We start from the raw sequence: 21,864 nt of genomic DNA, 5'->3' as shown, positions 1-21,864 counted from the left end.
CACAGCTTTTTCATTTTCCAACTAAGACCGTGAGCAATACGTGGTCAAATAAAAAAACAATTGTCTCCTTGACGAATTTTTGAAACAGAAAAAATATGTTGATTAAAATATGCCACTATATCTTTCCAAAAAAAAAATTGTGTAGAAAATATAGTACCCAGTCTTTTATACTTAGTTTTTCGGTGAAAATTAAGTCATGTCCACGCAAAAGATTAAAATCGGAATCTCGCCGAGACAGCAGGCGCGTGCAAAATTCATGTTTAGCATCCAAGTTAGCGCGCCGAGTGAGTGACTTTCAGCGATCACAACATCCGTGGCAACGCTCCACCACTGTTGATAAGTGATAATTTAAAGCATAATTTCCTCACCTGCACGCCAGCCATGGAGCCGGAAAAGACTCCGGAGCCTTTGACGAAGGCGGAGCTGAAAAAGCTCCGTCGGTTGGAGAAGAAACGCGAAAAGAAATTGGCTGCGGAAGAGCTCAAAAAGAAATGCGTCAGGGTTGGTATCTGATGAACGGTCTCATATCAGCTGTGTGACACAATCGTTCGAATCTTCTCATTTTGCAGGATCATTTGAAGCGGGAGCAAAATTTCTCGCTGGAAACGGAAAGACGCGTGTTTAAAGACTGGGAACGCATGTGCTCGGGTGTGAAATATGACCAGCTTCTGGAGGAAATGATGCAAATCAAGCAGAACGTTCAGTTGGCATTCGACCGGAAGAACAACTACATCGAGCGGTTGTTTGGGGATCGTGCTGAAATCGAGGATATCTATTCGAAGAACTTGCTGCGGCTGAAAAGATTGATCGACTGTTATTTGGGTAAGATGCAGGGCGAAATACGGCCCTCGTGGTTGTCCAGCATCAAATTATGGAATGCTTCATGATCAATGTTGGGATACATATTGTTTTTTTTTCTTTTTTAGTGAGGTTTCTAGTCCTAGGCTAGTTCACCTCAGATAGATATTGTAAAGTATGGCATTATGATGGAAACTGTTCTTTTCGGAAAGTAATTACCCGGGCAGGAGCCAGGAATTATATAACAAAGCATGATATGAACTTAATTGATATAAATAATATAAATATCATTCAAATCTCAATATATGCTATGGAAAGAATATATTGATAGCTCGAGATATTGATCACTTTATACAAATATGCACCTGTGCACCCAGATACAAATGTACCGTTTGTTTGAGAAACTGCATATATGACATTTTTGGCCAAAATGAGATTTTTATATATGTATTCGGAATCCTCGTCCAAAAATACGTAGTCTGGCAAAAAATACGAAAAAAAATTTTTTTTCGGAAATGTATGAAGAATTTTTCGTTTGTTTGAGAAACTTCATATCAAGACAAAATTTTCAAAACGACTTATCTGCTTTTGTAAACAAAGATTCAAACGACGATTTGACGAATCTGATAGCTCTCCCATGCAAACCAACACCATCAACAGGTAGCGGAAACCTTCACCTACCTATTGGTGGCGTTGGTTTGCGTGGGAGAGCTATCAGATTCATCAAATCGTCGTTTGAATCTTTATTTAAAACGAATAATCGTTTTAAATTCTTGATATCTACCTACTGAAGAGCAATTATGAACTACTGCTAGCAGTTTGCCTTAAGTGCTTTAAGATGTTGAGTTTTGCCAAAAACTATTTATCTGTATCGAAGAAATCAAAAGATGCGGTGGCAGTTTGTTCAAAAATAGTTTTTTTGTTTTTTTCTCGGAATTGTGAAAAATGGATATATGCAGTTTCTCAAACAAATGATTCAAATGCATTCCTAATAAAATATGGTACTCTTTTAATTAGTAAAACCATACCTGAATTCTATCTGAAATTTGTTTGGAAAATTCTTCCGGAAATTTACTCTTCTTCTTCTTCATTGAGATTACATCCCCTCTGGGACATTGTCGCCTCGCAGCTCATGAGGCTAACACGATGATACTTTTATGCCTGTGTGAACTGTGTGAAGCGACCACCATAATAACCCAGAAAATATATCTTAATATGGAATAATTTGTTTCCATGCGTCGATATCGAGTCATAAAACAACGACTCATGGAGGTTTTACTGTTTTACTGCAATGTTGTGACGAAGACTATATTTTTTCGCTTTCTTCATACGACGAGAATAACTATTGTCAGCCCTGGCTGGAGGAATTTCTGAAGAAGTCTTTAAGCAATGCCCAAAGACATTCTCCAAGAACTCTAAAAATGTTAAAAATGCTTCAAGAATTTCCTTGATTTATGTTTTAGAGCATAGTTTCCCAAAGTGGTGGGTCGCGACCCCCCAGCCTGTGTAAATCTTAACTTTGGGAAGCTGTGTTCTAGAGCTTTGAAACGAATTTCTTGGAAAATTTCTACAAGTATTTCTAAAGGATTGGCCAAAGGTTTTCCTAAACAAACTCCTGAAGGAATTCGTTGTGGAACTAATTTCTGAAGGAAATTTAGAAGAAATTTTCGAATTTCCGAAGGTGTTTCGAAGAATCCCTACAGTAATACTCCGAAGAGTTTCTGAAGGACTTTCAGAATGAATTACTGGAGAAGTTCCAAAGGAATAACCTTGGGCTATTTTTCAAGGAATTCTTGGAACAATTTTAGAAGAAATTCTAGAAGGACTTCCTGAAGCATTTAAATACCGTCGTCGGGGTGACAAATGGGGGTGAGAATATGTCACTGTTTCAACTGCCTAGAATACTAGTAGAATGGATTCAATGTATCTGAGGGCAAGAAGACTAAAATGTAAGAGACATTTTTGAACTATTTTGCTCTACGACCTCCAGGCTGCCGGTGAGAGCGATGACCCATTCTCACCCCCCAGACCCATTGTCACCCCCGATGACGGTAGGTAACTCTACAGAAATTCTATTCGTAATTTCTTCCTTAAATCCTTTAGAAATTGATTCGAAAAAGCGTTTAGCAACAGTTTCAAAAATTTCTTCAGGAATTCCTTGTGGAATTCCTTAAAAAAAATCCATTGGAAATTCTTTTTTTTTAATCCTTCAGAAATTCTTTTACAAACTCGCTTCGAAAATTCCTTCATTTTTTTTATTCCTGTATGAATTCAGTTGAAATTTTTATCATGAATTTATTCGGAAATCTCTCCTGAAAATCATTTAAGAAATTCTACAGGAATTCCTCCAGAAATTCTTCCGAGGACTCCTCCAAAAATTTCCTCTAGATTTTTTTTTAAATCCTGTGTACCTTTCAAGCTTGGTCGACAATACCATTACCTTACTCGACGTTGGCTGACTTAGACCTGAAAGCAACCCGACTTTAGAACTTTTGCCTATTATTTACTAGACATTCGCTCGACTTAGAACATGCATAAAACCTCACCACAGACTAACAGACGTAACAGCTTGAACATTTTGAGCTTGAGCTTGAGCTTGATTGACTGCTCGTAGTTGCTACTCCATTATGACCAGATCAGCTGTTCTTGCACAGGGAACCAACAGATGTTTGCTTGGGACTAGCACACATCTTCAATGTACAAGCACTGGTGATCTCATTTGTTAGGTCATACTGGCGCCTGCCACGTCAGAATGCAAGTCAATGTAGGGAATGGGGAGGAAATGATGATGCAATGACTCGCCCACTGCAAGCCGAATATACCTCTGCACTTGCCACGAGTTCATGCGGAATTTGTTGGAATTTCTGGGTTAGGTTGGAGAGGTAGAGGTCCGTCTTGGTTAACGAGCTGCCAATGTGATAGATAGGAGAAGGTAACTGATGGAATTTCTAATTGGATGTAGGAAACGAGCTCTATAGTTCATTTCCAATTCTAGCAGATTACTGTTAGAATACTCAAGTTGAAGGTATAGGAATAGTAATGGAAACGGTATGGAAGTCCATTTCCAGTTCTAGCGATTGCTAGAACATGAGAAATAAAGAGAAAGATATAAAGTAGGAGAATGGAACGGACCTGGGAATGAACCCACGACCTCCTGCGTATGAGGCAGAAGCAGTAGCCATATGACTACCAAGCCCGCTTCCAGACGTAACAGCATGAACATTTTTCTCAAAAACTATCTATTTTTCTAACTACCACTATCTTGCGAGCATGTTACACGAAAAAATGTTTCGTATGAAATTGTCACCAGAAGACTCTGGAGTGAAATGTCAAACTTGAAAGATAACGACGCGAGCGCCGTTATGAAATTGTGTTGTCAAATGCGCAATCAATCAAATTCAATAATGTCTCTAGGTCATACAATTAGACACCATAAGATGATGTCATCCCTACATGAATCCTCATTACAATTTACTAAATTATTTGAGAAAAACTTCTCAAATTAAAATTATTTTCCAAAGTGTACGTTATATATGGGGTACGTTATATTATATCCTAGATTACATGTATTCGGTTTACAGTCAGCATGCAGATGAACTATCGTTTCCTTCTCATAGACACATTGATCATTGATCAGTATAGGCACGAGTGTGATGACATAGGAAATGAGACCAGCAAAACTCATCGACTAAAAGTTTTTGTGAATTTCAATTAGAAGCTATTTTCTTTATGTTTATGGCTATCTAATATGGTAGTAACTACGCAAAAACTGCAGTGTGTTTCCACGAACATGTTTTGCAATCAATAAAAATAGACATCGAAGAAATGGAGCTCCACGTTTGTGATAAATCACAAATTAGCATTAGTACGATAATAATGCTAAATTTAGAAACATAACAGTAAAATTATCTTTTAGAGTCGGAATCTTCCGTAGTAACATAACGTAACCGCATTCGGCAGGATGACTCAAACATCAAACCATTTGTGCAGTGTTTATATTAAATGTTGGCCATTTCTTTTCAACTGTAACGAAAATATGAGATGATTTTTTTTTTTTTTCAGGAAAGCACGTTTTCATTCACGCTATTTGTGTATGAATTAATTCAATAATTATATAATGAAAAGCTTCAGTATAATGTAATTCTGAATATAATTGATATATTAGGAATATGAATTCATGAACTGAAGGTGGGTTGATACAACTTTTGAAAATTACATTCGTGGAGGTAAAGTGTAACCCAAGTCAGTAGTGAGACGTTTCACTACCCACTTCACACTACTCACTTTTAACAGTGAGAAATAAGAAATGAAACGTCTCACTACTCACACCTCATTCCACACTTCTCACTGTGAAAAGTGAGTAGTCAGACGTCTTACTTCTCTGTTCGCACTACTCACTTTTTACAGTGAGAAGTGAGCAATAAGGAGTGGGTAGTGAGACGTCTCACTTTCATAAGTCACACGGCATCTAAATGAGAAATAAATATTCTTTATAATGTCAAAAAAATGGAGATATGTTATTTTTGCCTTTCTCGTATACAAAGTATACGTAAAGGCTATATGTTCGCTCCAGAAACGAACTTTTGATTGGAGTCCCGGAGACCCATAGTGTTATTTACCGATCGACTCAGCTCGACGAATTGAGGTAATGTCTGTGTGTATGTGTGTGCGTATGTGTGTGTGTATGTGTGTGTGTATGTGTGTGTGTATGTGTGTGTGTATGTGTGTGCGCAAAATAATCTCACTCATTTTTCAGGCACTTATCCTTAACTGATTTGCTCGCAACAAGTTGCATTCGACGTAGAATCTTGTCCCATTGTTTCGTATTGAAAATTGGCCCAATCGGACTATGGGCTTCGGAATTATGGCCAAAATATATTTATGTATAAGAAAAATTCTCACTCACTTTTTAGGCACTTACTCTAAGCTGATTTACTCGCAACAAGTTTCATTCGACGTAGAATATTGTCCAATTGTTTCGTATTGAAAATTGGCCCAATCGGACTATGGGTTTCGAAGTTGTGGCCAAAATTCATTTTTGTACATAAGAACACGTACAAAATTCTCACTCATTTTTCAGGTACTTATCTTTAACGGATTTTCTCGCAACAAGTTGCATTCGACGCAGAATCTTGTCCCATTGTTTCCTATTGAAAATTGGCGGAATCGGACTATGGGATTCGGAGTTATGGTCCAAATATATTTTTTATAAGAAAAATTCTCACTCATTTTTTAGGCACTTACTCTTAGCTGATTTACTCGCAACAAGTTTCATTCGACGTAGAATATTGTCCAATTGTTTCGTATTGAAAATTGGCCCAATCGGACTATGGGTTTCGAAGCTATGGCCAAAATTATTTTTGCCTTTCTCGTATACAAAGTATACGTAAAGGCTATATGTTCGCTCCAAAAACGAACTTTTGATTGGAGTCCCGGAGACCCATAGTGTTATGTACCGATCGACTCAGCTCGACGAATTGAGGTGATGTCTGTGTGTATGTGTGTGTGTATGTGTGTGCGCAAAATAATCTCTCATTTTTCAGGCATTTATTCTTAACCGATTTGCTCGCAACAAGTTGCATTCGACGTAGAATCTTGTCCCATTGTTTCGTATTGAAAATTGGCCCAATCGGACTATGGGTTTCGAAGTTGTGGCCAAAATTCATTTTTGTACATAAGAACACGTACAAAATTCTCACTCACTTTTTCAAGGAACTTATCTTTAACGGATTTGCTCGCAACAAGTTGCATTCGACGCAGAATCTTGTCCCATTGTTTCCTATTGAAAATTGGCGGAATCGGATTATGGGATTCGGAGTTATGGCCAAAATATATTTTTATAAGAAAATTCTCACTCACTTTTAGGCACTTACTCTTAGCTGATTTACTCGCAACGAGTTTCATTCGACGTAGAATATTGTCCAATTGTTTCGTATTGAAAATTGGCCGGATCGGACTATGGGTTTCAAAGCTATGGCCAAAATTATTTTTTACATAAGAATCACGTACAAAATTCTCACTCGTTTTCAGGCACTTATCTTTAACTGATTTTCTCGCAACAAGTTGCATTCGACGCGAAATCTTGTCCCATTATTTCGTATTGCAAATTGGCGGAATCAAACTATGGGATTCGGAATTATGGCCAAAATATATTTTTATAAGAAAAATTCTCACTCACTTTTTAGGCACTTACTCTTAGCTGATTTACTCGCAACAAGTTCCATTCGACGTAGAATATTGTCCAATTGTTTCGTATTGAAAATTGGCCCAATCGGACTATGGATTTCGAAGTTATGGCTAAAATTATTTTTTTTTTTACATAAGACGCACGTACAAAATTCTCACTCATTTATCAGGCACTTATCTTTAACGGATTTTCTCGCAACAAGTTGCATTCGACGCGGAATCTTGTCCAATTGTTTCGTATTGAAAATTGGCGAAATCGGACTATGGAGTTATGGCCAAAATACATTTGGCCATAACAATCTCACTCATTTTAGTCACATATGTACCCTCAGCCGATTTACTCGCAAGAAGTTGCATTCGATGCAGAATCCGGTCCCATTGTTTCCTGTTGAAAATTGGCCGGATCGGACTATAGGCTCAGAAGTTATGGTCAAAATACTTTTTTTCACCAAAAGTGCGTAGAAATTACTCACTCGAAAGAAACGAGAAAGGCACCATCACCGCTAGGTGGATTAATCTGGGTTTTTTACTCATGTTTTGCCTTTCTCGTATACTAAGTATACGGTAAAGGCTATATGATCGCTCCAAAAACAAACTTTTTATAGAAAGCCCGGAGACCCATAGTGTTATATACCAATCGACTCAGTTCGACGAATCGAGGTGATGTCTGTGTGTGTGTGTGTGTGTGTGTGTGTGTGTGTGTGTGTGTGTGTGTGTGTGTGTGTGTGTGTGTGTGTGTGTGTGTGTGTGTGTGTGCAACTACTCAAAAAATGTCACTCATTTTTCGGGCACTTATCCTCAACCGATTTGCTCGCAACAAGTTGCATTCGACGCAGAATCCTGTCCCATTGTTTCCTATTTGAAATTGGCGAGATCGGACTATGGGATCGGAAGTTATGGCCAAAATACAAATTCATTTGAAAAATCGCGTAAAAATTGTCACTAATTTTTTCAGGCACTTATCTTCAACCGATTTGCTTGAAACAAGTTTCATTCGACGCAGAATCCTGTCCCATTGTTTCCCTATTTGAAATTGGCGAGATCGGACTATGGGATCGAAAGTTATGGCCAAAATACAAAATCATACGAAAAAATCGCGTAAAAAATGTCACTCATTTTTCGGGCACTTATTCTCAACCGATTTGCTCGCAACAAGTTGCATTCGACACAGAATCCTGTCCCATTGTTTCCTATTTGGAATTGGCCAGATCGGACTATGGGATCAAAAGTTATGGCCAAAACACAAAATCATACGAAAAAATCGTGTAAAAAATGTCACTCATTTTTCAAGCACTTATCCTCAACCGATTTGCTCGCAACAAGTTGCATTCGACGCAGAATCCTGTCTCATTATTTCTTATTTGAGATTGGCCCGATCGGACTATGGGATCAAAAGTTATGGCCAAAACACAAAATCATACGAAAAAATCGTGTAAAAATGTCACTCATTTTTCAGGCACTTATCCTCAACCGATTTGCTCGCAACAAGTTGCATTCGACGCAGAATCCTGTCCCATTGTTTCCTATTTGAAATTGGCCAGATCGGACTATGGGATCGAAAGTTATGGCCAAAATACAAATTCATACAAAAAAATCGCGTAAAAATGTCACTCATTTTTCAGGCACTTATTCTCAACCGATTTGCTCGCAACAAATTGCATTCGACGCAAAATCCTTTCCCATTGTTTCCTATTAAAAATTGGACAGGTCGGACTATGGGATTGGAAGTTATGACCAAAATACCTTTTTCATAAAATCACAAAAAATGTCACCTATTTTTCGGACACCTAACCTTAACCGATTCACACGAAACAAGTTGCATTCGACGCAGAATCCTGTCCCATTGTTTCCTATTGAAAATTGGCTAGATCGGACTATGGGATCGGAAGATATGGCCGAAACACCATTTTAGCCATTTTATACGAAAAGGCTGTATGTTCGCTCCAAAACCAAACTTTACAGAAGGCCTGGAGACCCATAGTGTTATATACCAATCGATTCAGCTCGACGAACTGAGATGATGTCTCTGTCTCTCCCACTTCATACAGGAGTTTGGCAGAAAGACGGTCATGAGATTTATATCATAACAAATATTGCCCTCCGCTCGCGTGATGGGAATGACATTTTCGTTTTCTTTTTGTGTAGTCGGAGCTTCAGTTCAACTAACATCCAAAAGTGATATCCTTAAAATATATGAGTGGGTGAAATAAAACAGGGTTATGTACGTCAAATTCTTATTAGCATATTGTAGATCAAGCTGAAAACCGAACCGAGGTCCCGCGAAATCGCATTTCCGGATGTTGCAACTGCATCGCAGTAGTGCGCAACTGTGCCATAGTCAGGCACCACTCGCGATGCAGTTGCGACATCCGGAAATGGGAACAAAATCGATTTTCGGTTTTCAACTGGATCTACAATATCTTTTCCATAAATAATCTGATTTTCATAGAACGGACAAAGAAATTTGTCTTTTTTACTCCTAGCCACTAGCTCATCTTTTTTCAAGCACACACATTTTACGAAGGTCGAGAAAGGCACCATCACCGCTAGGTGGATTAATCTGGGTTTTTCAATTATATTGATATATCTCGACAACGGCAGAAGATACAGACGATATAAGAATATAGCAAAACACGCGTTTTAAAAAGCTCCAAAAGTCTTCAAAAGGTCACATCCGTGAAAAATAAAAAAATTAAATGAGCAGATCATAAATATTGTGTTTTGAGAGACACCCTTATCCTGGTAAGTAAAATTACTCTAAACAAGTGAGCTTAAGAGCTACATAAAAAGTTTATACAGCAAAGTTGATTGGAAAAAGCTGCGCTACAGCTTTGTAGAACATTTTATGTAAATATTCCGCAAAAAAAAATCACATTTTTATAAAATGGCCCACCCTATTTTTCGGTAACTCTATAATAAGGGCCCAAGTATCCAGAACAACTTTGTACTTTGAACAAATTTTGTTTCTTAAAAGTATGCTTCAGACCGAAAATGCATCTTTTCTCGTAAATCTTGCAATACGATGATAATGATAAAGCTTATAAAAAGTGTTAAAGCTGTAGATTTTTTTGTTTTTCATTTCTCACGAATGACGTCTTCTGAAGACTTTTGGGGCTTTTCAAAACGCGTGTTTTGCTATAAGAATATCGTCTGTACCTTCTTCCGTTGTCGAGTTATATCAATTTATTTAAAAAACATGATTTTAGTAAAATTGATAAAACTTGAGATAAAAAAAATAACATATCCCCAATTTTTTGACATAATTAAGAATGTTAATTTCTCTTTCAAATGCTGTGTGAATATATTTTTTTGGTATGCCCTAACCGGAGATATCAACTTATGAAAAAAATTTAATTTTGACAGAAAAACGATTATAACTTTTGATCGGAAAAAGATATTGAGCATATTTACCCATCAAAAGTTGAATTTTTTTTGAGCTCTAAAAGTCACCTAAAGACGACTTTTTCGAGAAATCTAGAACAAAAAAAGTAGATCAAAAATACTGTTTTTTAGGTACACCCTAATCCAATTAGGTTAAATTGCTCTAAATCAGCCAACTTAAGAGCTACAGAAAAATTGTTTAGCAAAATTGATTGGAATAAGCAGCGCTACAACTTTGTAGAATATAATATGTCAATATTCCGGGAAATAAAAAAATGTTTTCTAATTTGTTTTTTATATGATGGGCGACCCTATTTGTTGGTAGCACCATAATGATGGCCTTACTATTTCGAACAATTTTGTAGAACAGTTTTTTCTAAAAAATATAGTTTTGGCGTAAAATGCATCTTTCCGCGTCAATCTGTATCCTGGACCATAGTGCAATGCTTGAGTAAACATTGTCTAATTAGCGAATAGCGAATCTCTGAATTATTTTGAGATTCAAATTGTTTATACGCGGTCATTTTGATAGGGACTACATGCGAATATATGTGGCTTTTTAGGTAATTTCAAAAGACCACATTGTAAAACCTCACTACCTCACCTAGGCAAGCCCCCAATTCGCAGTGGCCAGGGCAAGGTCGGCAAGCCCTTGGAAATAGGGTCTACCCCGTAACAGTATCTTTTATTTCGTGCATTGAATGGCTTTACTCAACAACAAAGTTGTATCGCCGAATGATTAAGGACGGAGAAAATATTATTTTAAACTTGTTTCCTCTTACTTGAAATTCGTTTTTTTATTATTCGATTACTCGTTGTTTATTTCCATCCTCCATCTTTTTTCAAAGCTTGGGCTCCTTAAAATATCCCCAATAATCCTAAATTTCATCAGAATGATTAAGGTAGGTGATAGGTGTCATAAAAATAAACATGAACAGAACATTGCAAATTTAGCATAGGCTGCCTTTGATCACTAGCCAGGAAAGCATTTTTTTTTGTCTTTATTATGGAAACTTTTAGCCCTAGGCTGGCGCGTCTCCGGAGGATAGCCAGCCTAAACAATAAAAAATCTATATTAATCCACCTAGCAGTGATAATGCATTTCTCTTGCATTGAAGAAGGTAACGAAAACAATCACTTACGAAAGGTCCAAAATAGCACTTTAGGTAGTTGGATTAAATTTTTCTCATCAATTTACATATATTGCATTCATTTATATACATCGCAGGCAAAAAAAAGATTTTTTTTTCAATTTCGGAGGTATTTGAAGGTCCCTATGAAAATAAACGATAATTTGTCAACATCTTCGGAAGGCAATGTCTAGAAAGTACAATTTTTAATGGCAAACAATAAGACTGAATTCCCCGTCGAACGCAACAGGTTGCGTGTAAATCGGTCAACGCTTAATTTCAAAAAGTGCTTATATATTATAGTGCACGCCTTAAAAACAAACAAAAGTAATAAAACTTATTATTTCAATAAATTATATCTAAAAAATCGAAGATGCATTTTAATAAATTTGTTAATATGTTTGTTGATAACCTTAGTGATATTGAACGATTTGTCAATAAAAATAAGGTGCTTATAACTGAACCAATAAAGGTGTCCACAACCGAATTTAGCAGCGTTTCAGGAAAGTGATGAAAAAAATTTTCGTACTGAAATTTCAATGGCAATTGTTATTGAACCACAAAATAGACTAAATTTATCGTATGAATTCGCATTTGAAATCACTTTTTTAATTCAATCCCATCACTTCATGACACTTTGAAAAAGGCCAAACAAAACTTTCGGGTTGATTTTCATGTATAAAACAATTGATTTGTTCATAGTTCAAAGTAGAGGTGTCTATCTAGTTTGGTATCCTGCACAAAACATCGTGTTTCGATAGCAAATAAATGACAGTTGTCAGAATGACAGTATCTGCTTTCTGTCAAAAGATACGTGGGGGTACCCACAACCGAACCACTTCTCCTGTAATGAAAAAATAAATTTCCCCATACTAATTTGCATGCAAACTTGAAGCGGCTTGTGCTAAATCAGTTTTAATCCAAATGAGCTCAAATTTTCAGAGGACACTCAGAACATGGTAAAGAATCAGATAAGCACTGTATAGGCATACTTCGATGATAGTAGTCGATTTTCCGGTTTGTTGTGATTATTTTTGCTTGTCAAATCAGAAGAAATCACGCCGTTCGTTTATTTTATACACTTTCAATACTGTCAATGAATGATCAACGCTATTGTCGGAGAACTCAACGTTCAGCAGTTTCCACGATGAGGAAAAATCAAGCAATTCATTTGAGAACGGATGTTCCGAAAAATTGCAGACTCATTGCTTTGGCAGTTTTTTTTACCAGAAGATTCTCAATGATTTCTATGAAACATTTGCAACCAAGTTTCATTTTTTTTCTAATCTGATACAAAAATGACAATAGAATAGAACCAACCAAAACCGTAATTGTTTTGAGCAGTTATGTAAATTTATTAATTGTTTTCCCAGGATTCTCAAGTTAGTAGTAATCTAATAGTAGAAAATATTGCTGAATGATGAGAGCTGAAACTATGCCTGCTTCTGTAAATGTCTGTTTGTGAAATTGTGTTTGAGGAAAAGTAAACTGATAGCAACAACTTTCTCAGTAGTCTAAAAATTCGTACCACAAGCAATAATAAGAAGAGTTTTTTTTCCAGAAATTTCAAGACTTTATGCAAGAGCGAAATCGTACTTAGGTGGATGTTTCAAAAGAAAACATTAAATAAAAAGAGTTTGATTAGTTTTACTTTTTTTAGTGTGTTTTAAAATTTAGTACAGGAACTTAAATTTATGTACAGGAACTTCAAAAGATTTAAAAAATTAGTCTAAATCTAATTAGAATTTCAAAGCATCTACATCGATTCCATCATTTATAACATTTTCTAATCTGAATTGAAATGTTTTTGATGACACAAGCTTGAACGCAAATGGAGCGACTAGTATAAGGTGAACTGGCTATTCAATACTTTAAGAAGCTAGGAAGGATGGGTTCCAGACTATCGAACAGCATACTATTCATAACCACCAAAACAATCTACAGAAAATAAAATGGGGCTGAACGGAGTAATGCTTTTTTAATGCAAGTAAATTATTACTGTTGAGAGGACAAACGCGTGTGTTAAATGTAAAATGCAACCAAAGTTGTATCGAAAGGCTATCATTCTATTAAAAAAAAAAACTTTATAGGACACTCTGTTGGGGCCCTTCTTAGCCGCGCGGCTACAAAGCAAGGCTCGATTCCCGGTGACGGTCTAGACAATTTTCGGATTGGAAATTACCTCGACTACCTTGGGCATAAAAGTATCATCGTGTTAGCCTCATGATATACGAATGCAGAAATGGTAACTTGGCTTAGAAACCTCGCAGTTAATAACTGTGGAAGTGCTACATGAACACCAAGCTGCGAGGCCCAGTGGGGGATGTCATGCCAATGAAGAAAAAGAAGAAGAAGAATAAGCAAAAGGGCACTCTAGTAACCACAGTTATAGACAAAATTTGAAAAAAAAAACGTTTCAAAATCTTTTTTCATTTAATTATTGTACAGTTTATTTTCCTTAAACTAAAATTCACCTATACCTTCCCTTCCATTAGAGATACATCAATACTTTGTTACTAATTTAAGTCAGCAATATCAAGAGGATACCAAATTTCGACTTGAAGAGTTCGGTCGTGAAGTTGAACTAAAAGAGGTAAACTGTGCTTCTGTATTGATTTTGGCAGTTGTTAATCTGTTAATCTGTATTATGGAAAACACAGGGTCAAGCCAACGAATGCACTCAACAGATGGAAGGAGCCCTAATATCGCTCGAAGAATCTATGGAGCAAGGGCTTACTGATGATCGGAGAGATTTCATCAAGAAAAACGACGAAAACATTAACTTTGTGAGATCCATTTAAATGAAGATATCATTTTTGAACTGATCCAATTTTTATTTTTAGCATATTGAAAAACGGGATAGACTACGAGATGAAAACGTTCAACGAATAGAACAACTCCACGATGAAATCAAGTCTGTAATGGCTAACTATGTTACCACTATTTTCCATCCAGAAATGGAGAAAGCTTACCAAACTTTGTGTGACGAGGATCAGAAATCTCAAAAAACCATTCAAACCAACCGTGCCAAAATTAAAGAACACTCGCTCCGCATAAGTCGCCTCACCAAGAAAATCACCGAAGTGGAAATAGCCGGAACTCGAAAAGTGATTTCCAAAAGATTCATCAAACGAAATCTCGAAGCGGATATCGATACGCTAAAGAGAAAAATCTTTCAAATGGACGTGCATCACCAGGCTCGGATGAAAGAATTATCCTACGAGGTGTACCACGTCCAAAAGCACCTGAATAAACTGCTGACCAAGGGAAGGCTGATTCTGAGTCAGGCGCAAACCTGCAGCAAGTACGAATGCGAGGACGACGTCGCATATTTTAATAAACGACTGGAGCAAGGCCACGGGGCCCAGGTCGGTCCAAACGGTGGGGACCACTACCCGGCTGAGTTTGCGTTTCTGTTCGCTAAAATCAATCGAGTGAAGGCGATTAACTTACTGCAGCGCGAGGAACGGGACCGGTTGCGGCTTGCCAACAGCGAACTGCAGCGTCAGTGCCAAGAGTACTTCAAGCTAAGTAGCCCCAAGGCCAAAGTTGCCCTGCTGCAGCCTGGCGTTACAAATGCGGAGCAATGATGGGATTTTTTGGTGGTTGGGTCTAGAATGCGATGTTGAGGAGCCAAATGATTAATGTTCATCGGATTAGAAAACTATAGAAACATTGTTTTTGTGGCTTTGAACGATTATACATTATTGAATCAATGAGCTGAGTCATCCAGAAAGCCCCTCCTTCGTTTTTTTTTACATACAAAATATCACAGTACAGTCAAAATTGCATTGGGTGCAGGAGCAGGATTCCGAACAAATATTATAATAAAATTTCAAATAAGTTTTCCTTCTGCCAAAACCTTTCGTAAAAGCACTTACTTTACTTGGTATGAAGTGCAATGTAAAACTTACAAAGCTAAATGTCCGCGAAAAAAACTTGTTACGAGGAAAATAGATCCAATCGACATGAGGCTTGTGCATTTTTTAAGTCTTTTCTAAAAAAGAAATATAATTAGCATGAGCATTTGCATTAGCATTGAGCATTTCGCACAAATTCGCAGGTTATACAAGCCAAGGCTATTGTATGAGAGTAGCATCACTTTCAGCCGTTACCACAGATATTGATCTGGGAGATGGAAGCAATGCACTCTCCAATAGTCGAGATCTGTCCTAGCCACGTCTTGCGAATGCTGAGGAAATGTAAGCATGATAAGTTGGGCTGGACACATATCTAAGAAAGATGCAGAGAACTCTACGGCCTCTCATAGGTGCCACGGGGTTTTGGATTATATGGGAGGTTGTAGCAGTAGGATTCGTTTTGATAGAAAAAACTAAGATACAAAGTAGGAAAGGGACGAGCCTGGAATTGAACCCATGACCTCCTGCTTATAAGGTAGAAGCGGTAACCACTAGACCACCGAGCTCGACTGCTTTTTTAAGAAAGAAATATAATATACATGAATCATAATCGTTCGTTCTTCTGGGGCATTATCATTCATTGCATTTAATATCTATTTTTAAAAATCATTTATATACAATCGGAATCTAGGTTGCAAGTTTTACCATTCCAGTTATTCAGTGATTTGTTGCCTTGCTGTCTGGTAGGATATTTCGCGCGAGTGCTAATTAATTCCACTTTGCTGGTGTCATTGATGATAATCTATTATGCAACACGAAATATGTTAAATTTGTTTTATTTGGTAAAATTAGAAGAATAGTGACAGAAATTAGCTCTCTGGTTTGATTTTGTATAATAATCAAGATTATTAAATATTTTTTAAAGAAATGTCCTCGTGCCCTTCGTGGAGTAAGGGGCGGAAAACTAATAATAAATAACAATTAATTGCATATTATTCGGCAACTCGGCCGTACAAAAATCACTTTTTGTTAAATATCTTGGCTGCGCATATCCATAGCAAATGTTTTAAATGGACAAATTTATACTAAATTTGTATAAAAGAATCCACGTGTCTTGGAGGGACGCAAACCCTCAACCACCTACTCTTTAGATATGCGTGATAACCCCTACACAACAAGACCACATACAGGTCACGTTTCCAGAAAATCCATCAGAATCCGAGTACAAACCATCACCACGGTTAGCTTTTTTTGTAAATTTAATATCTTTCAATATCGTCACAAGTGCTTTACTGTTGTATATCCACAGTCAAGAGAGCCCACATTGTTTATTACAGTGAACTCTCCGTAACTCTACGTTATGTAATTCGATGAAATTCTGAGTCCTTTGAATCTAGAATACTGCGTTGCTTCCGTAAGTCGAACCGAGCAGCACAAGAAAGACAAATCTGGTTGCAGCAACTTGGTTGTGACTAAATCTGGTCCCATATGAGTTGTAGTAACCTATGGTCAAAAGGTCGAAGGGTCAAAAGGTCGAAACAAAAAATCTGAGTCAAAAGGTCGAAGGATCAAAAGGTCGAAAGGACAAAAGGCCGAAAAAACAAAAGGTCAAAAGGTCGAAGGTCGAAAGGACAAAAGGACGAAGGGTCAAAAGGTCGAAGGGTCAAAAGGGCGAAACAAAATATCTGAGTCAAAAGGTCGAAGGTCGAAAGGACAAAAGGTCGAAAGGTCAAAAGGTCGAAACAAAAAATCGGATAGATAAAGATAGAAATTGCGGTTGTTTTTTTTTAATTCTTCATTAACGTGATTTTTTCAACGATGAGAAATTCATTACTAAATTGCGGTTGTTGGACAAAAAGTCGAAGGCCAAAAAGTCGAAGGCCAAAAAGTCGAAGATTAAAAACTTAAAGGTCAAAAGATCGAAGGTCGAAAAAATTAGTCAAAACGTCGAGTGTTTATCAACCATTCTTTTGCACATTTATGTTTTACCTGATAATATTTCATTGTTGAAGTTTCCCTTCTTTTAGTCATAGGCCGTTCTTTCGAGATTCGCATATTTATATTTATTTGTGTTTCACCTGATTATATTTAATTGTTAAATTTTTCCTTCTTTTAATCAAAGGCTTGTCTTTCGAGTTTCTAATCTAATCTAATCTAATCGAACACAAACGCAGCCAGTACAAAGAAAGCATCCTGGAAAACTATTGAGTTAGATGACACCCAAAAATTTTTCTTGTCAATATTGAGGCTCACAGCATACCAGTGGTATGACATAAACTTCAAAACGGCCAGGCCCACTGCGTTGTGTTTGCCGCAGAGATGATTCTTCGAGATGTATCGTGTTCAAGTAGTCACTTCAACATGATACATATCACGAATCTACAGGGGTTGAAGGATGCGTGGACATACCGTACCATACGCACCGCGTTCTTTTTAAGTTCTTATTTTGGTAATTGTATATAAATAAATATGTAGTGAAATGAATAACATTATGATAAGAAATTTTATCAAATTTTATATATATTTGTAGAATACAACGTCAACTAGGAGCCGAAGTTGATTCGGGATGTACATCTCTTGTAGAAGAAGCTGGAAATTGTAAAGAATTTATTTATTATTTAGAATGTTATTTATCAGATAGCAGTTTATGTGCCAGGAAGTCGTCTACGTAAAGGTTACATGGCAGGTTGTGAAGCTTTCCTTCCTGGGATGTTTTGTAGTGGGCTATGAAAATGTTAAATGAGTATGAAGGTACATAATACAATAATATAAATATATAAAAGCATAAAAATATGATTTTTTTAATATGAAAATAAGAAACATAAAAATATAGTGTAATAATAGAATAAAAATTGCTATATGAAAATTTAAAAAATATGAAAACATGAAAATAAAAAATGAAGATACAAAATATGAGTATATAAAAACATGAGAGTATGATAATATTGCAAATGTTAAAATATAAAATGTTATATTAAAGTATTAAATTTTGAGAATATGACAATATAAAAATCTGAAAATAAGATAATATAAAAATATTAAAACACAAAAATATAGAAGATGGAAATATGAAAGTATAAAAAATAATATAATAAAAATATAGAAATATGTAAATATGCTAATTAAATTATAACAACATGAAAGTATGAAAATATAAGAAAGGCAAAAAAATTAAAATATGAAAATTAAATATTTCAAACTACAATATGAAAATATGATATGAAAAAAATACAAATATATGAAAATACAAAAGTATAAAAATATGAACATATACAAGTATAAAAATGTGAAAGCATAAAAAAGGCATCATAATGTGTATATAAGTATAAAATAGAAAAAATATAAGAGTAAGGAAAATATGATAATATAAAAATATTATAATATGAAGGTGTAATAACATGAAATTATATAAATATGAAAATACAAAAATATAAAACATAAAATATCAAATTTGAAAGTGGAATGTTAGATTTAAAGAAATATGAAACTATGATAATATTATAACATAATAATATGAAAATTTTAAGACACAAAAATAATAGAATGTATAATATAAAATTATAAAAATAAAGAAATTAAAAAAAAATAAAATGTAAAAATATGAAAAATAAATATAATGATATATGAAACATAAGTATAATAAAATATGGAAAATAAATATATTACGAATATATAAAAACACGAAAGCATGGCATTGCTCCGGTATATTTCGTGGACTGGAAACTAGTGATACTCATGTTTCCTTTGAAATCTCTGTTCAGATTGCTATCAGAAATCAAGGTGGGTGTAATCCTTAATTTCAATCTGTGACAAAAATGACAAAAGCATTAGAATTACTATTCCTGGCCACGCTTGTCTGTACCGTTACTAGGGAGAGAAGGAATAAGTATCACGGAGATGGATATTGGGAAGGTATTCGTAGGGTCAGGATGTGCCTGTAGCCGGCAATGTGACCATGGTAGAACTTACCCCGTAACACACCACGAAAAGGTATCTACCCAGCATTACGGGTACAAAGGCTTGTCTTTCGAGTTTCGCACATTAATTTATTTGTGTTTAACCTTATTTTCATTGTTGATCCTTTTCGTTCTTTTAATCATAACCTTTTCTTTCGAGTTTTGCATTTTTAAACCGCATATGAAATACCATAAACACTTGAGAACATTTCATTCTAGAATTACCCTTATGTTAAAACATAGGTATTCTTCAGAGGTGTGTTGTCGAATCAATATTTTATATCAAAGTATTGCTAGGCCTTATTAACTTTAATTGTAAATGTAGAAAATAGTTATTCACTAATTTTCATCAAAATGATTCAAAATATTTAGCTTAACATACCATCTTCTAATGACAGTAATTTTCTTTTCATGTGCTCAAAAAAAATACGTTTTTGTTTACAAAATTTGTTTTTAAGTAACTATAAACGAATATACACAGTTATTTTTACACGGTTTGGTTTTAGTCGTTTAATACCTTCAGCGTCAATGAAACAATAAGTTAATCCCATGAAAAAAATCCCAAAAAGTCAATAAAATTCTGGAAGTATTTAGAAATCTGTGAAAGTTCGGGTTAATCAAGAAAATAATAAATACCAACCGCTTAAAAAAACCTGGGTGTAATACATTTATTTTTATTATTAGAAACCGTTAGGTTACGCTGTCAAGTTGGGCCCCTCCCAACTCCCCCTCGAATTGCCAAAATTTGCGTTAGAGAAGATCCATTAATTACGTAAGGCAAAAATTGGGCATTTAAACCCCCCCTCCCTCTATATCTCACAAATTTTGTATGGATTTGCTCAACCCTTCCCCTCTAAGAGTTACGTTATTTATGGATGCTCCCTTACGTGATTTGTAAACGTTTGTGTTTCATTTTGAAGTCGACTAGTAACCCTCTAACGTCTAAGACCACCTTCAGACGGGAAAAATATATTTTTTCAAATTTTTAATTGTTCAGATTTCAAAATTGATTTTCTGACCTGTTTTTCATTCAACCTTCTGTTAATTTTTCGACCCTCTTTTCCTTTGACTCTTTGTTATTTCGACCTTTATTTCAACCTGTTCTTTCAATTTTTTGACTTCGACATTTTGTCCTTTAGACCTTTTATCCTTTCGACCTTTTATCCTTTAGACCTTTTGCCCTTTCGACCTTTTGTCCTTTCGACCTTTAATCCTTTCGAATTTTTATCCTTTCGGCCTTTTGTCCTTTCGACCTTTTGTCCTTTCAACCTTTTGTCCTTTCGACCTTTTGTCCTTTCGACCTTTTGCCCTTTCGACCTTTTGTCCTTTCGACCTTTTGTCCTTTCGACCTTTTGTCCTTTCGACCTTTTGTCCTTTCGACCTTTTATCCTTTCGACCTTCTGTCCTTTCGACCTTCTGTCCTTTCGACCTTTTGTCCTTTCGACCTTTTGTCCTTTCGACCTTTTGTCCTTTCGACCTTTTGTCCTTTCGGCCTTTTGTCCTTTCGACCTTTTGTCCTCTCGGCATTTTGTCCTTTCGACCTTTTGTCCTTTCGACCTTTTGTCCTTTCGACCTTTTGTCCTTCGACCTTCTGACCTTCGACCTTTTCACCTTCGACCTTTTGACACAGATTCTTTCTTCCTTATTCCTTTTCCTTTGCCGTTTCCCTTCTTACTTCTTATTTCTTCCTTTTTCCTCCTATTTTCTCCCATTTCGTCATTATTTCTCCATCTGTCTTCCTTATTTCTTCTTTCTCCCTCCTTTATCGTTCTTCCTTCTTCTCTTTTCTTTTGTCCTTCTTTTTTCAATTCTTCTTCCTTCTTTTTTTGTACTTCTTCCTTATTAGTTCTTCCTCCTTTCTTCTTCATTTTATCTTATACCTCACCACTCACTTCTCAGCATCTCTCTTCTCACATCCCAATTATCATTCTTCACTTCTCACCTCTTGCTTCTATTTTCCTCACTACTCTCTTTCTTTTCCCTTCGCATCTTACTTCTCTCTTCTCATTTCTTACTTTCCATTTCTCACTTCCCACTACTTACTTCTCATTTGCTTCTGCACACATCTCAGTACTAATTACTCACTTCCATTTCTCAGTACTCACTTCTTACTACCCTTTACTCACTTCGAGCACCTTATTTCTCACTTTTAACTATTCCCTTCGAAAATCTCACATCCCTTTCACTTAATAAATAAACAATTTTAACAATTCGGCCAAATGACCTTTAAGTGGTCTTGTTATGTAGGGCTTATCACTAGACCTGTGCGCCGATTGAAATTTTATCGGCGGCGGCGTGACAGACAATTTTTTGCCAGCGGCGGTGGCATGGTGGCGTGAACTAATTTCACGCGTCAAAAAATTTCCGAATTTCTTCGTAACTTCCTCGACGAATTCCTCAGGAAGTTCATCCACTAGTTCGTTGGGAAGTGCTTCAAGAAATTCTTCTGGATAGTCCTCCAGATATTTTCTTCCAGGAATTCCTTTGCAAATTCCTTCAAAAATTCCTCTGGAAGTTCCTCCAGGAATTGCTCCGGAAGTTCAGGAATTTCTC

General features: G+C 36.1%; 1 protein-coding gene across 1 annotated transcript; it reads left to right on the top strand.

Moving 5' to 3' along the window:
- The first annotated feature begins 236 nt into the window (after window positions 1-236).
- On the top strand, window positions 237-15,246 carry LOC134214960 (uncharacterized). Its single transcript, XM_062694233.1, has 5 exons — window positions 237-501; window positions 570-822; window positions 13,991-14,088; window positions 14,156-14,281; window positions 14,339-15,246. Exons 1-5 carry the CDS (start codon window positions 382-384, stop codon window positions 15,083-15,085), a joined length of 1,344 nt encoding a protein of 447 aa, XP_062550217.1. The 5' UTR covers window positions 237-381; the 3' UTR covers window positions 15,086-15,246.
- Window positions 15,247-21,864: the final 6,618 nt, after the last annotated feature.

Source organism: Armigeres subalbatus, chromosome 2 (genome assembly GCF_024139115.2).
Source record: "Armigeres subalbatus isolate Guangzhou_Male chromosome 2, GZ_Asu_2, whole genome shotgun sequence".
Taxonomy (NCBI): Eukaryota; Metazoa; Arthropoda; class Insecta; order Diptera; family Culicidae; genus Armigeres; species Armigeres subalbatus.
Note: the sequence above shows the minus strand (reverse complement) of the source record. Positions and strands in the feature narration are given on the sequence as shown.

Bases quoted from the DNA above. Each gene is read 5' to 3' on its own strand.
- LOC134214960 (XM_062694233.1), top strand. From the start codon at position 382: ATGGAGCCGGAAAAGACTCCGGAGCCTTTGACGAAGGCGGAGCTGAAA. The intron at 502-569 runs GTTGGTATCTGA...CTCATTTTGCAG, and splicing joins TCAAAAAGAAATGCGTCAGG to GATCATTTGAAGCGGGAGCA. The intron at 14,089-14,155 runs GTAAACTGTGCT...TGGAAAACACAG, and splicing joins GTGAAGTTGAACTAAAAGAG to GGTCAAGCCAACGAATGCAC.